The sequence below is a fragment of the Dama dama genome, chromosome 20 (assembly GCF_033118175.1).
Source record: "Dama dama isolate Ldn47 chromosome 20, ASM3311817v1, whole genome shotgun sequence".
Taxonomy (NCBI): domain Eukaryota; kingdom Metazoa; phylum Chordata; class Mammalia; order Artiodactyla; family Cervidae; genus Dama; species Dama dama.
The window spans coordinates 48762186-48777978 of NC_083700.1; the positions used below are offsets into that span (position 1 = coordinate 48762186).

The following is a 15793-nucleotide window of genomic DNA, read 5'->3' on the forward strand; positions in this document are numbered from 1 at the left end:
TCCTGGATTGCTTTACTAGGGCAATGAATGCTTTGAACCACGTATTTTTCTTTATTTTCAAGCAAGCCGGATAGGGAGAAAACAATCAGATGCTACAAAAAAAAAAAAGAAGGGTGTTTGTTGAATTTAAAAAAAAACTATGTTAAACAAATGTTGGAAAAGACAAAATAAATGAGAAAAAGGCAAATCTAACTTAAAATATCTTAAGTCAGAAACAGACAGAAGAAAAGCTTTTAACAGTGGACCAAGAGGACAGATGTCAAAGAAAGCTCCCAGTGGAAAGAACACCATACAAGAATCATAGAACAGGTAAGAGCAGTATAGAATATGATCACAGAGTGAAAAAACTTAAACAAGCAGATTGTAAAATAAGACTTTCCAAAATGAAACCAAAATAAAAGCAAAAAAGTAAAGGCCTCTCTGCGGCTAAAAAAAGTGAAGTTACCAGGACTGGCCAGGAGTATACTAAAATTCAAATATAAAGGTTTTAAAGGGAAGGGCTTTGGACTAGAATGAAAAGGACAGCAGTAGTGTGGTCACCTTATGACAAAGTGAGCAGACCAAAATCATGATCTATTTTCTCCACGTATCTGTACACACAGATCCCAAATCTCTCCTCACTAGGCACAAGACAGGTGTGCATCGGTACCGCTGGTGTATTCTCTGTCTGCATAAAGACAGAAGTAAGGGAAAGCAGGAGAAAGGGCCCAGAGGATTCTTCAGCGGAGAAAATCTCATGGCTCTTTCTATGCGTGGGTGATAACAATAAAGGGGCTACTGGAAATCTATCAAAGATGGGGTTTTGAGCTTTTTATTCCTGATACCAAGCCCTGTAGGTGGCCATGTACTCTGCCAACGGAACCTGTTTGACTGTAGCACCCAGAGCTAAATGAAAAACACACTTCTGTAATACTTGTGCCATTAAACATTTATCAACCATATTCACATTTTCGGTACTTCCCTTTGTGTTTCCTGGCTTTAAAACAAACATGACAATATATAATATTCAATACTGAGTAAGTCCCAAGTACTTTACAAAACTAACACTTCACAGTTTTATAGTTTTTTAAAAAGAAAGTGGAGACGTACATAATAAATATACATGCTAAAAGTAGAAAAGCTTACTTATAACACTTTGAAAACAAATCCAATAACTCTACTTCTATTTTGTAAACTATCAGACAACATTCTTCAATGCAAGCAGTTGGAAATAATCTCCATATACAACACAAATTACAGAGGGCCATGAACATAGGGCATGTGGAGAAGAATTCTAGAGTTGTGCTTTCCAATACAACAGCCACTAGTCACATGTGGCTATTTAAGTGCAAATTTATTAAAATTAAGTAAAATTTAAAATTCAGTTCCTCAACTGTACTAGCCACATTTCAAAAGAGTACAATAGTCACATGTGGCTACTATACTGGACAATGCAGATACAGACCATTTCCATATCACAGAAAGTTCTACTGGACACTGTTAATTCTAGAGTAATGGTATCTGGAACTAGAGAGACAGCCCATGTGACAGACATTGATTACTATCTTCAAGATTTTCAGATGTGAACTATTCATAAAGTCACAATAGATACAAACAAAAGAATAACCCCTAGGTCTGTGAGAATCTTATAAAATCATACAATAATTCTCATGTTTTGGTTTGGCTTTTTAATTTGGTCTGCTCTTTTGGTTAACAGACTCCTCTGAATCAGCATCACAGTTCACTTGGCTCAAGCTGTTTTGTGCCTTGGGTGAGGGGCAATCTGCAGTGCTATTGTGCTGGCCTCGTATGGTTTTCATCAGTAATATAAAAAACCATATTTTGTTTTTATAGGTATGGATCCTCCTGTACCATCAAAACAATACCAACTCATAAATTATTTTGATTTAAAGAGACTAATGTTATATATGCAAGTTTAAATATTCATCTTACAGTGAAGATTCCAATTATCTATATCTTCTGTGGCTTTCTTGAAAGGGACTTTATTTGCAAAAAGATTTTTTGATAGCAGTATTTGAAACTTTAAAGTCCTGTCAAATAAAAATAGATTTCTGTTTCAAAGACTTATTCTTTACTTTTTCTTCCAATTATACTAAGATCTCACTGACATGCAGTACTGTTTAAGGTATACAGCACAGTGATTTGACTCCCATTCACCATGAAATGATTATCATAGTAAGTTCAGTGAACATCTCATACGGATGCCAGATTAAAGAAACAGAAAAAAAAAAAGTGTGTGTATGATGAGAACTCTTAGGGTTTACTCTCTTAACAACTTTCAAATATAACATCCAGTATTGTTTTTATATTTTGTTTCTATATTCATTATGTTGTGTATTACACCCCTAGTACTGATTTATCTGGTAACTGGAAATTTATAATACCTTGTAACTACCTTACTCCAAGGCAGTCCTCCTTTACAAAGGCTTACTTTTTAAAGCAATTTTGTGGATTCAGAGACTAAGTGAAGCCTTAAAATTCTTTTAAACATTCAGACAACAGTTTCTCAGTTCACATTTTGAAGATGATTTAAGCTTTTATATAACCATGTAAAAACTTACTTCAAAATTAAGGTCTCGAATCAAGATATCTCCATTTGGCGTTGCTAAAGGAACATGATCAAATCTATAGAAGAAATTAATAAAAAGAGAATAGTTTGACATTAAACACTAAGTAGATGTAGCTGAAAGAGAAAGGCTAATGTGTAGTTTAACAAATGTTTATGGTGCTAAAGAACATACTTTATAATGTTATCTGTATTGATGATTTCTCCAATTCCAGGTATCAAGGGAATGTCTTGTGCTCCTTCAACACATTAAATGGAAAAATAAGTATTAAAGCATCAAGTCATGTCAGCAAAAACTTATGTGACTGAGTGCATTCATATTTACCCTTTTCCTGTTGTGAGACCATAGTGCGTTCATATTTGCCCTGATTTAAATCCTTTAGTACTTGCATTAATTCTGTAATCCGAGCAGTAAAGCTGGAATTAAAAAAGAAAAAGAAACAAAGAAAGCCATAATCAAAACTCCAAAGGCTATCTTATCTTTTATTTTTATTATTTATTTGAATATAATTGACATGTAACATTAAGTTCTTTTATTTTATACAAACCTGACTTAAGTTTCTAAACTTATTATGTAGTTTCAATGAAATCACTTAAAAGAGGTCTCACCAACATTAGTGATATTATACAAGTATCAGTGAAACCATACACATTTTACTATTATGCTTTAGTAGGAGAGCAGGAAGATGGGACTAAGAAAAGAGGTCTCAGGATCCCACCTCAACAGATACTGACGTTATTAATAGGCAAGTCAAGAAGGTTGTCTGCCACTAGAACTTCAAGGAATTTTCCAATAAATACTAAAAAAGGACACACACTAGTGCATTTCTTAGGCTGATGAAGCACGAACCCTGGGTTCCTGCTGGGGTGAGCTACACAGCCTTGAATAAAGCTGGCCTTTCTCTCTATGAGGACATCATTTAAGTATGCCACATGCAGACTACTTTCTTGCAAACAGGGAAGAATTGGGGAGATCCTGCTCCTTCTTCCTCTGAAGAGGGGAAAAGATGAAGTGTTCTTAATATTAGAGAGAAATCATTGTGGTGATAAGAGAGAAATCAAAACTACTGACAAGAAGTTGAAAAGTATGAATGGCATGATGGTCGAGGAGAAATCACTCTAACCAGAAAAGCAAACAGTATTGTTCTGTGAATAACAAGCAGAAACTTCCTAAAGGAATGGAAGCATCCTCTATGCCAGGAAACGTAAAGGCATGAGGAAGTTATTAACAAGTTGGAAGAAAGTCAGCATTCTCAAGAAAGACTCCTCACAGTAGTTACAGCTTCTTCTATCTTGTCATGAAGACCTTAACTGCTAAAGGAGTAAAGAAGAAGGAATAGAGGAAATATGCAAATTAATCACAGGCCTGGAAAAGATCCAAAGTCATTCAACTTCTTTAGATAACCTGAAACTTAAGGTGCTTTTTTATATTATGTGTTGTGTTAAATATCATATCAAGTCTTTTAAACTAGACTTTGAAATTTTGAAATATTTAATTCCATTTGATGGTCTAAGAATAATTTTACCAGATACCCTGACCGGTTTACAACTGAACTTAGAGCTACCACAAGGTAACTTTTCTTTTTTTTTTTTTCCCATTAAAATAAACTGTATCCTTGCTTATGCATTACCAGTATCAAAGACCTAAGGGGAAGAAAAGTATGGTAGGGGACAAAAAAGTCCAAATGAAAAAATTTTATTCACTAACTTAATTTTCTGTAAATTAAGGAAAGACTGTCATGATCTAACATTTCCCATCTTATTGAATACCAGTATTCACAGAGCAGACAGCTTGAGAACAACTAACCTAGTTTAAGGCTCAAAACAGCTATCTTAAGGAAACATGAAAAGTACACTATCAGAAAAAAAATCTTCCTAATTTTCTATCAAAACTCGCTTCCAAGAGTAGGAAATATGGGGATTCAGTTGCTCCTTATCTCAACCTCAATTGGTCACAGTCATTAAGGATAACATTTAAAAAAAAAGATTCTCTGCAGTTGCTCTGTATTAACAAATCTTAACTTACCCAGCCAATCGAGTCATTTCACGGCCAGCCAAAACTATCCGACCCAGAGCTTGAGACATTCGCAAAAGCATTCTTCCACTTTGGTAGTAATCCTGAAATAGAAAGAAATATTAGTTTTCACTTGTATTTCAAAGATTAAAACTAGCTTTTTAAAATTTTTATATTTAAGATTTCAATTGAGTCTGACTACCATTACCACTTTACCTCCAGAAGTTCCGAATGTGAGCTCTTAAGATGTCGAGGATGAGACAAATCTAAGAAAGGACGACTGACGACTACGTAACCAACCACAGTGGCAAGATCTGAAACCAAACAGTTAAGATTGAAAAACATCAATGACACCTCACTTTCCCCACAAATTCCATTCTACTATCTCTTTTAAAGCATACTTACATTTGGCAATTATGCTGTCAATGAAGCCCATAGAAAACCGAAACAAAATGAAATTATGTAGGTGCTCCACCTGACAGAAAGCAAAAACAAAAAATATATATACTTCCAGTGTATTAAGAAAAATCAATCTACCATGAGGACAAAAGAAACTGTGTAATTTATGTATTCAACAAATATTTACTGAGTATCTATAATTTCCAATTACATTATACATCACATTTCATTGAGCACAACGCTGATCATAGAATAGGTGTGAAACAAAGCCTTCATGAATCCATTTTTTTGCAAACAGTGGAAAACATAAAGAATATGTGTGGTGTCCCTTGCATGAAATAGTATAGTGATACTGTATTCATAATACTGTCAGATACATATATGCAAAAATTGATCAATAATCAAAGCAAACAAAAAACAGAAACAGAAAGAAAATTTAGGTGAAACACTAGCTGTCTGGAAATAGCATTCAATGCTTTGCTTTAGCCGGAAACACCTGGTCTTTCTCTAAGACTTGTACTACACTCAATTTGAGCCAAGTGCTAATGTAACGCCACACAGCTTGAGTCTGTAATTTTAATCGCAGCATGCATTATCCCAAAACTGCAAGTCTAAAAATGTATTTTATTCTGCATTTTTAATATTCTTGACTTTTTCATCTATCAGATTACTCAGGCCCTGCATGATCTGCCACCGGGCTCTATCTCCAACCTCATCTACTTCTTTGCTCTTTCTCACTGAGTTCCAGAAATACTGGTTCCTCAAACAAGCTTCTGCCTCAAGCCTTTCCTTGCCTTGTTTCCTAGATTTACTGATTTTCTAGATATAAATGCCACCTTCAAGAGAGACTTTCTTGCTATCCTAAATTGCTTGGCAATAGCCCCCATCACTACCACTTTATCCCATTTTATTTTTGGTCACAGAATTCACTATGACCTTGAAAGCATATAAAATATTTGTTTACTTGTTTATTGTCTCCCCCACTAAAATGTCGGTTTCCTGAGTACAAGGTAGCTTGCTCTTAATATCTTCCACAAAAGAACAATGGCTGGAACATTTATTCAGTGAATGCCAGATGTTACATACTGAGTTCAATGATGAAGATGCAACAATGAATAAACAGACAAGGTTCCTGAGCTCATGGAATTTACATTCTAATGAAGAAGACAACCAGTAAGCAAACAAGATAATTACAAATAGTAATGTACGCTTTTAAGAAAAACAGATCATTAAAATGGGAAGTAACTGGTGAAGGTCATTTTAGATGGATTAATCAAAGAAGACATGGCCTCAAAAGGTGTTAACTTTGGGGCTGAACTCTAATGCATAAGCATGGGCAAGCCATGTGAAGAGTGAGCTAATTAACAGCAGTCCCTTAGACAATTACCTTAAATGCATTTTATCAGTGAATGCTATTAAATTTCAGTCATGTTAAATATAAAAAAGACAAAAATTCAATTTCTTTAACCTTAATTTAAATAATTTAAAATAACAACTTCTTTAACCTTTAAAAATCACCTCAAATAGGTATTTGATTTCAAAACTTTCCACTAAAATGTAAGCTTCTTAAAGGCAGGATTTGGTCCATCACACACACTGTCACCTGGACAAGCAAGACACCTTAGATAGTGCTCCGTATCTTCTGAATGAATAATCAACAAAATTAACTAAATTAAAATCTTCCACGTGGCAAGTAGATAAAAACTGAAGCATAGTTTGCATACAGTTTGCATAAGAAACAATGTTTATATTCTAAGTAAAGGGTCAGCAAACCATGAGCCACAGTTCATATCCAGCCTGCCACTTACTTTAGTAAATAAAGTTTTATTAGAACATACCACATCCATTCATTTACATATGGCTACTTTGAAGGACAGAGTTGAATAGTTGCAAGAGAGATCATAGGGCCTGAAAAGCCTAAACCATACATGGTACTTATCTTGCCCACTACAGAAAATATTTGCTGAACTGCGCTCACAGTATTCCCAGAAATACTACAGGAACAAATTCTTTCTGTAATTATCACTAAATTGATCATTAAATAAGACTCCTAAGTAACCACTTCAAAAATACACTGACAATCTACCCATAATAAATCTACCCATTTTTATAACTGGGCAGCTTAACATATTGGTTTGATAGTTTTTAGGAAAACACAGCATAAAAATTCTTTATAGCTATTTAAAAATAAATGTTTTAAAGATTAAAGGTATATATGTATCCTGGCATAGGTCAAAAATTTTTTTCCATACATACATGAGCCTCCAACATGTTATCTTACCAGTTTTTGGAAGACTGAGTGGATTGTCTGCTTTTCTCTTTTATTTCCATTGTAAAAGGCAACTTCTTCACTATTAAGGAAAATAATTTAGCAATTAATTTTAATGTCACTTAAGCCTAGAAAATAATTTAAAATACCATATTTATTGACTAACTATTTGTATATAAATGGACACTCTGTGACTAACAGTTTATTGGGTACTTCTCAAGCCATGATCTGTACATAGCTCAACTGATCAGAGCACTGGGACACACACCTGACCACATCACAGGCTGCACCACCGACATGAGCTGCATATCCCACAGGCAGCCTGGCTGGAAAAGATGTGCTGAGCTAGTTCTGAGAAAAGTGAATAAAGAAACAAGAAGGAAGATGCCATGACATAGGAAGGCAGGACTGGGACAGCCATCTGAGACTACAAATTGAGTCAAGATCCAGCCAGAAAGGAAAGGAGACAACAAGAGGTAGGAAAAAAACAGGTAGTGATGCATGACATATAGCCTTTAAAGGACAGAAAAACAAATTAATTCCTGCCCGCCTGACAGTTGCCAGCTCCCAGGAGGCCTAGCTGCACAGTTGTTCTTATTCTTGGAACACCACCATATCCTCACAACAATTCCTCTTTCCTTGAGCTGATCTGAATGGGTACACAGGGGCCACAAGAATCTTAACTAAGGAAAAAAGGGCATTTTATGAGTGAAGAAAGGGTCAGTGTAGTTAATTTGCAGAAGTCAGGCAGCTGGCAAGTTAAACAGCTGAGATTATAACTTGTATCTGACCCTAACATCTAGTTTTCTACTCTACCCAGAATGATGCAAACTGTCCTAGCTAGCAAAGTACCTGTTACAGCAGAGGAAACAAAAGATTTACATACGAGTCTAGAAGGCAGAGTTAAAACACACAATACTTCTTAAAAGTCTCTTCCTCCACCTCAAAAATTTATGTGAACTTTATATTCTAGTCTAAAATGTACCTGTATTTTTTTTTTCATCATAAAAACAAGGTAGCCCTTACCTCAACACCTTTAAGTAAATTAACTTTCCATATAGTTGCATCATGTTTGACCAGCCTTTCGCAGTTTCCTTTATGCAATAACAGAGAGCCCCAGCGTATCAGAACCCTAGTTTAACACAATTCTGTACCAAAAATTTCTTAATGCCTTCTGCCTCCTCCGCACATTTAAGTTCCTGGAGAAAGCTAAGGTGAGAACTCTACTTCTCCTGAACATTTTACCCTAAACTTAAAACCTGAAAGTTCAGAAGTTTCAAAATACCAACAACTGCCTATTCAGCACCTTTTCTCTTCCAGATCCTTCCTCCTAAGAGAAACCCAATTTTCTTAAAGTTCTATATCCTTTTCCAGGCACCCAAATGGTTGAGGAATAGCCTCAAGCCCCCATCCAAAGGGGAAAGAGTTCCAACTGATCCAAGCCAGTGACTTTGCTGTAACGGCTTTAGTGATAATTCTGGCCAATGAGATGTGAAAAGAACGTCTGTTGTGGGGGATTCCCACTCTTAAAGAGACAGCAAAAGTAGCCTGCTTTTGTTTCTGGACTTTTAGCAGGGGACGAGGGCTGGTGGATCTAGATCTAGAACTGCTTTTGCCATCTTGTGATCAGAAAAAGAATTAGCCAGAGGAAAAGGGGAACATATAGAGGAGGACAGAGTCAGAAGGAGAGCCAGACACCCTGATCATGCTGTGCCTGGAGCTGGTCCATCTTAAGAATTTCCATGTGAAGTAGTAAATTTTCTTATTGTTGGAACCACCCCAGTCAGGGTTTCTTGCATTGGAAAACATCCTAGTTAATACTTCTTTCATTCATTTGGCAAATCACCTCTGTACACAACCTTCTATTCTTCTGCCTCCCTACAACACAAAAAGCCTATTTAAAACCAGTATGTACTGTTTTATCAATTGAAGGAAATAAAGGAAGAGGGAACTTTTAAAAGACCATTTTCTAAATAATTTTGTAATGCCAACAGGGTAGTAAATAAATATTAGGACCCTCAAAATGACTTAAGGTTGACACATCATCAATACATGAGAAAATTTATTGAGTACCTGCTACACATTAAAAACAGTGCTGGACAATACCACTCTTGGGCAAACACACTGAGGAAACCAGATCTGAAAGAGACACGTGCACCCCAATGTTCATCGCAGCACTATTTATAATAGCCAGGACATGGAAGCAACCTAGATGCCCATCAGCAGACAAATGGATAAGGAAGCTGTGGTACATATACACCATGGAATATTACTCAGCCGTTAAAAAGAATTCATTTGAATCAGTTCTAATGAGATGGATGAAACTGGAGCCCATTATACAGAGTGAAGTAAGCCAGAAAGATAAAGATCATTACAGCATACTAACACATATATATGGAATTTAGAAAGATGGTAATGATAACCCTATATGCAAAACAGAAAAAGAGACACAGATGTACAGAACAGACTTTTGGACTCTGTGGGAGAAGGCGAGGGTGGGATGTTTTGAGAGAACAGCATGTATATTATCTATGATGAAACAGACCACCAGCCCAGGTGGGATGCATGAGACAGGTGCTCGGGCCAGGTGCATTGGGAGGACCCAGAGGAATCGGGTGGGGGTGGGGGGGGGGAGGGGGGAGGGGGGATCGGGATGGGGAATACATGTAACTCCATGGCTGATTCATGTCAATGTATGACAAAACCCACTGCAATGTTGTGAAGTAATTAGCCTCCAACTAATAAAAATAATGGGAAAAAAAATAAAAATAAAAACAGTGCTGGAAGTTTTATGTATATATCATATTTAATCCTCATGACAACCCTGTATTAGATAGTATAAATAAGAAAAGTGAAACTACAAACAACTTTCCAAAAGTCATATATTATATAATTGACAGGTGGAGAAGGTAGATTTGGCAACTAGGCAGGCTGGCTCTAAAGCCCAATACTTCTCCCTACTTTGGATTTTTTTTTTTTTTTCAATTATTTTTATTAGTTGGAGGCTAATTACTTCGCAACATTGCAGTGGGTTTTGTCATACATTGACATGAATCAGCCATGGAGTTACATGTATGGAAAACGGACAGAGACACATGCAACGAGGCTGCATTAATTTTGAGTGCTCCAAACATACAGTCAAACAAAAAATACTTGTGAATAAACTGAGATAAAATTTTCTTTGAAGAAGTAAGTAAATTTGAATTTAAATTTCTGACTTTGCTTTATGTGAAATTAACAGAAAATCAGCCAACAGAAGACATGAAGAGGTCAATCAGGGATACTAAATAGTTAATAAGAAAAAGGGTTAGAAATGTAGTTATTAATATAACTACTTAATAAAACCAATATCGTTCATAATGTATATTTTCAAAAGAAGTAAATACACAGAGACATAGTTTCAGTAACAGTGTTACTAGATTTTTGAAGTTGTTTTACATGACTTCAATATCTGCACAAAGGAATTTTTAGTACAGTTAAATACATTTAATACATTTGTCCTTACCTGTTTGTGATGAGCCGAGAATTAACGTATCTATACTCTCCTTCAAGTTTTTGCTCAGTTATTGTCATCTTACCAATGGGTCTTCTAATTCGAGTTAGGAATAGCCCAGAAACAAGCAAGTACGCCATCATGCTTGCTGGGCCCTGATATTATTAGAAGAGAAAGATATACAAAGATTGAGGATACAATAAATTCACTGAATGCAACATGCCCAATATATAGTAAACTCCAGTTACTTTCAAAGAAATCACTCCTTTGACTTTTCCCCTTGTTTCTTTTCTAAGAAGATACCCACTGGGCCTCTTTGTTTTTACTACTCATTTACTTCTCCTCCCACCATGCGTCTCTCCCCCAGCTCTCCCAAATTTGCTCATTTAAAAACTCCTAATTGCAGTCCTTACTCTTTCTACAGCATCTAAAAACTCTTCTGACGGAACTCTTCTTGATATTCTCGATTCCACAATAACTTGCAGAACTCTTTTTCACCATCTCACTGACCATTAGTATTGCCTGAGGTTTCCTTTTCTTGCTCTCTTTGCCTCCCAAATTTATACCTCAAATCCCATCACTCCTAAGCACCCAAGATACTGTTTCCAAATATTTACTGTACATCTTCTCTGTAGAACCTCAAGCTCAATTCCCTCAAATGAGCTCAATTTGTCTTTCCCTCCTCTGGCGTCTTGCTTCTAGCTGCCATACTTCCTAATGTGGTAAAGTACCTCCATACGCATCGACCCTTCCAGGAGAGAAGCTTCAAGCTTGCCTTTTCAAACTCTTCATTCCCATACATATCCTTATGTTCTGCCATAATGAAAAAATTGCTTCCTGAACACGCTACTCAATGAAGTTGTTCTTCTGTCTACCAAGCCTGACATACCTAGAAAAGGCTGACTCATCCTCAAAGCAGCACCAATATCACCTCCAATTCTTCTGGACACTAAAGACATTATTCACACTTCCACTACTGGGCTTATCACTCTCCATTACAACTGTTTGACTATCTATCCTTTCACCAGATCATAACTCCACTTCAGTAGGAACTGTGTCTTACTCATCTTTTTATTCAGACAGTGTATATGGAATATAGTGTGTATTATAATGGAATATGGTGTGTATTATTTTTAAATTCAATGTGACTGATTCAATGTATTTCAATAATTACTAGAAGTACAGACAAAAGAAATAACTAAAGCATAGTTTCTACCTCTAAGAAACACAAAATCAGAAAATAAGAATATATGGAGACATTTTTAAATACAATACTTAAGTGTTACAAACATTTAATAAGTACCATAAAAAATTATACCAATAAGAGGCATTAAGACTATTTACTTATTTATAGTAAAAACAAGTTATAAAAATGATTTAATCCAGCTTATGAGGTATCAAAAGGTTAAGAATATAGACAAGAAAATTAAAAAACTACTTTCCCCAATGTTTTGAAATGGAACAAAAATCACTATATTAATTATTTATTAATAACCACAAAATATATAAAAATATATACATACATATGTATACATAAAACAACCACATTATTATATGATTGTGTTATAAATATATAACAATAATCTTACATATTAAATGACTAAAGTTAGACTTCAGTAAGAATACTCAGAACATTTAAAGGTCTTACCAACACAAATGTCAGAGAGACCTAATAAGATGACCTCATGGGACAGTCAACAATTTATATTATTATAAAATCTTACTGAAACTGTTATAGTCATTCTAAATGTAATTAAACATTCATATTTCATATTAAAATAGCTGTCTCCAAATCTCTTTTTCAGCACTGAAATAAAAAAGAAAGTGAAAGTCGCTCAGTCGTCTGATTCTTTGCGACCCCAATGACTATACAAAATTCTCCAGGCCAGAATATTGGAGTGGGTAGCCTTTCCCTTCTCCAGGGGATCTTCCCAACCCAGCAGTCAAACCCAGGTATCCCACATTTCAGGCAGATTCTTTACCAGCTGAGCTACCAAGTAAGCCCAGGAATACTGGAGTGGGTAGCCTATCCCTTCTCCAGGAGATCTTCCCGACCCAGGAATCAAACCGGGGTCTACTTAATTACAGTGGATTCTTTACCAGCTGAGCTACCAGTGAAGCCCCTTTTAGACATTACCTTGCAACAATAAATACAGGTGTGTTCAATGTTTAAGCATTTCTGGTTATTAAAACCACAAAAATTTTCCGAGTGTTTGGCTTAAGAAAAACTGAAAAGCTGAATCAGAAAACTTTAAAAATCTCTAGTAGAGTATTATTTTATAACCAGACTTTATTAGCTAAACTTGTAAAATTATACTCTTTGAGATACATAAAAATTCCAACAAACCATCCAGCTATTCAGAGCACAGTATTATAGCAATTTAAAAGACAGAAAATGTAAACTCACCTGAGCTCCTATTGCACTGGTTAACCTGAAGATATACAAAACTATGTCTAAAAATGGCTGTAAAATAAACATCAGAAAGCACAAAATTAAAAAGAACAAAACCGCCTACACTGATAGCTAATAAACATGTTAAATACAAAACGCTAGTCAACATTTAACACATAATTGTCAACATGTAGAGTTCTCACTATGTATAAGGTACTGTACAGTACGTAGCTCGATGAATATATAAAAGACACAGTTCTTATTGTCAAGAAGCTCAAAATGGAGACAGCCTGATCAATGTCTACTGACCATCAATTAGGGAAAATATTTACCACTTTCCATCAACTAAGATAGCCCTACTGTGACAACTAACCATTACTTCCTTAGCAATTTCTCAATGTAGTATAAAGATGCAAGAAAATGATCTGAATTATAACCCCAAATCTACTACCCATTTTTCTGGTTTCTATATATCTTCATCTGAAAAATGAGAGACTCTTTCTGCTCTTGATGTTGGACTTTATCACAACATCTGTATGTTAAATATGTTGAGTAAGCTTATAAATCTAATTTTATGATCTAAAACTCAAGCTCCTAAAACTAAAATATCATTAATTTACTGCTCTTCACATACAGACAATTCAATTGACATACCAAAAGTTGTACATATTTTGAAGTATTTTTCAAGAAACCCAAATCATGTTCATTTAAGTCCATAGCCACCTTTTCTAATATCTACATCATTACTAGGATGGGGGGTTGGTTCATAATTGGCTTGTACTAAGATGAACCTTTTCTTTCCTATCTTATGAACTATCAAGAAGTTAGGTGTACTTACCTATACATATAAAGTTCAAATGCACTTAAATTACTGACAAAAATAATGATTCAATTTAAGTCAGAGTTCAAACAATTACATATCTTATAAAGTAAATATACTGTAGTATATAGCACCACTACAATTAGTTAATTTGCTAACATTTTTCTTTATTGCAGATGTGATAAGTCCTGAGCTATGGACTAACTCAAGTGCCAAGACATAATAAAGAATACACAACAAGGTCTACGGAATTACAAGAATAATGTACACAGCACCTCTCCTTCCCAACCCCAACCACCACACACACACGGAGAACAAACTTTAAAATGTCGTAATGGGAAGAGGAAAAAGGCAGCTGGATTACTGAGCAATTTGTTGCTACCTCAGTTTCTAGACTTTGGATCAGTAAAGACTTAAAGAGAGCTAAATAAAGGACAAAGTTTGGCATGAAGTGAAAAGGTATCTTAGTAGTAAGTAGGCCTGTCAAGAGGGTTAAAGTTCTTGTGAATACACATTATTTTTCTAAGACCTGCCTATCCTACTATTCACATGGTTGAAGAAGCAGCATTCCTAGTCTTCCATTGTGACCCAGCCCCTTGTATACAGTCTTCTGTCTCAAAACTGGATACTTGGACCAACTGTGGCCCAAAGCAAGATTCACTAAAAGTGGTCCACTTTGAGACAAGCTCCGACCACAGACCAAGAGCAGTCGTGTGGATCAGATGAGAAATGGGGCATCTGAGAGGAAGAGGGGAGAGAATGCTAGGCAGACAATCTTCTAGATGCCCACTGCACCTCCCAGCTAATGCAGGAAGTAAAGGCAAACAAAATGGCTTAATGAGAAAATCATAGCAAACACTGTAAGGTTGGTGAGACAAGAAGAGTAAGAGCTGATATAACCAGCATGAAAAAAACTGGCTAAGGTCAGAGTCAAAGCTCTGGCAATATTCTGGAAAGGGGGAAAAACAGTAATTAGAAAAACTGAAATATACTAATAGCTTGTGAAAATTTTTTTACTTAAATGAGCTATTAGAATTAGAACTACTGAAGCAGAGAAATGGGTAGGAAGACGTCTACGCCCAGGGTTATGGTTGTCCATTAAAAATAAATTGACCATTAAACTTTAACAACTGCCAGAAGTACACAGGTCAAAAGATAAAAAATCCAAGTTTCTGCTATTTTACTGAAATCAGCATGCAAAATTCTCATAAAATCTTTACGAGACACTAGATCCTCAGTTCTTGGCCATGGCACCTCACAACAATAACTTAAAAAATTAAGCAGTTGTAGTTAAGACCATTATAAGAACTTTATAATTTTTTTTTATAAAAGCATTAAATACTTTTAAAAGTATTTAAATAGGCTGCTGTCATGTTCATCATATACATTTGCTTAGAGTCAAAATTTAGCAAATTAACAACAAAAACAAACAAACTTACCTTACTAAGATTGGAATACAGATCAACTACACTGTTACAAAACTTTTCTACGTCTTGTGTAAGTAGCTGGTCCGGATTGGCTATTCTGTTGTCCAGATTTCCCATTTTATAATATGTGAAAGCTCTAAAACAACAAGAAGAAGATGACTAAAACAAATGATTCCAAAAAACAACAACAACAAAAATCACATTACATTATGTAGTGCAAATCTGTAGAAACAGAAAAATTTGGGGCTAGAAGAGGACCTAAAGATTGTCCTAACTTATTTTAGAGATGAAGATGCCAGTCTAGAGAAGGATGATTTGCCAGTTAAGGGAAGAGTCAGGATTAGATTCCAAGTAGTTGAGATCTTTCCCTATATGCTTCTGGTTCAAGAGCAATTCACTTGAAAAACATATCT

At 35.4% G+C, this 15793-nt stretch overlaps 1 protein-coding gene across 1 annotated transcript in view; it reads right to left on the reverse strand.

Moving 5' to 3' along the window:
• Window positions 1–15793, reverse strand: part of ABCD3 (ATP binding cassette subfamily D member 3) — a 76905-nt gene that overhangs the window by 14657 nt on the left and 46455 nt on the right. Inside the window, exons 7-16 of the mRNA XM_061121335.1 lie at window positions 15393–15516; window positions 13149–13205; window positions 10754–10896; window positions 7261–7330; window positions 4986–5055; window positions 4797–4894; window positions 4593–4684; window positions 2892–2983; window positions 2742–2805; window positions 2562–2625 (exon numbers count right to left, since the gene is read on the reverse strand). Of these exons, the coding sequence (XP_060977318.1) occupies window positions 2562–2625; window positions 2742–2805; window positions 2892–2983; window positions 4593–4684; window positions 4797–4894; window positions 4986–5055; window positions 7261–7330; window positions 10754–10896; window positions 13149–13205; window positions 15393–15516 (874 nt within the window). The remainder of the gene's footprint in view (window positions 1–2561; window positions 2626–2741; window positions 2806–2891; window positions 2984–4592; window positions 4685–4796; window positions 4895–4985; window positions 5056–7260; window positions 7331–10753; window positions 10897–13148; window positions 13206–15392; window positions 15517–15793) is intronic.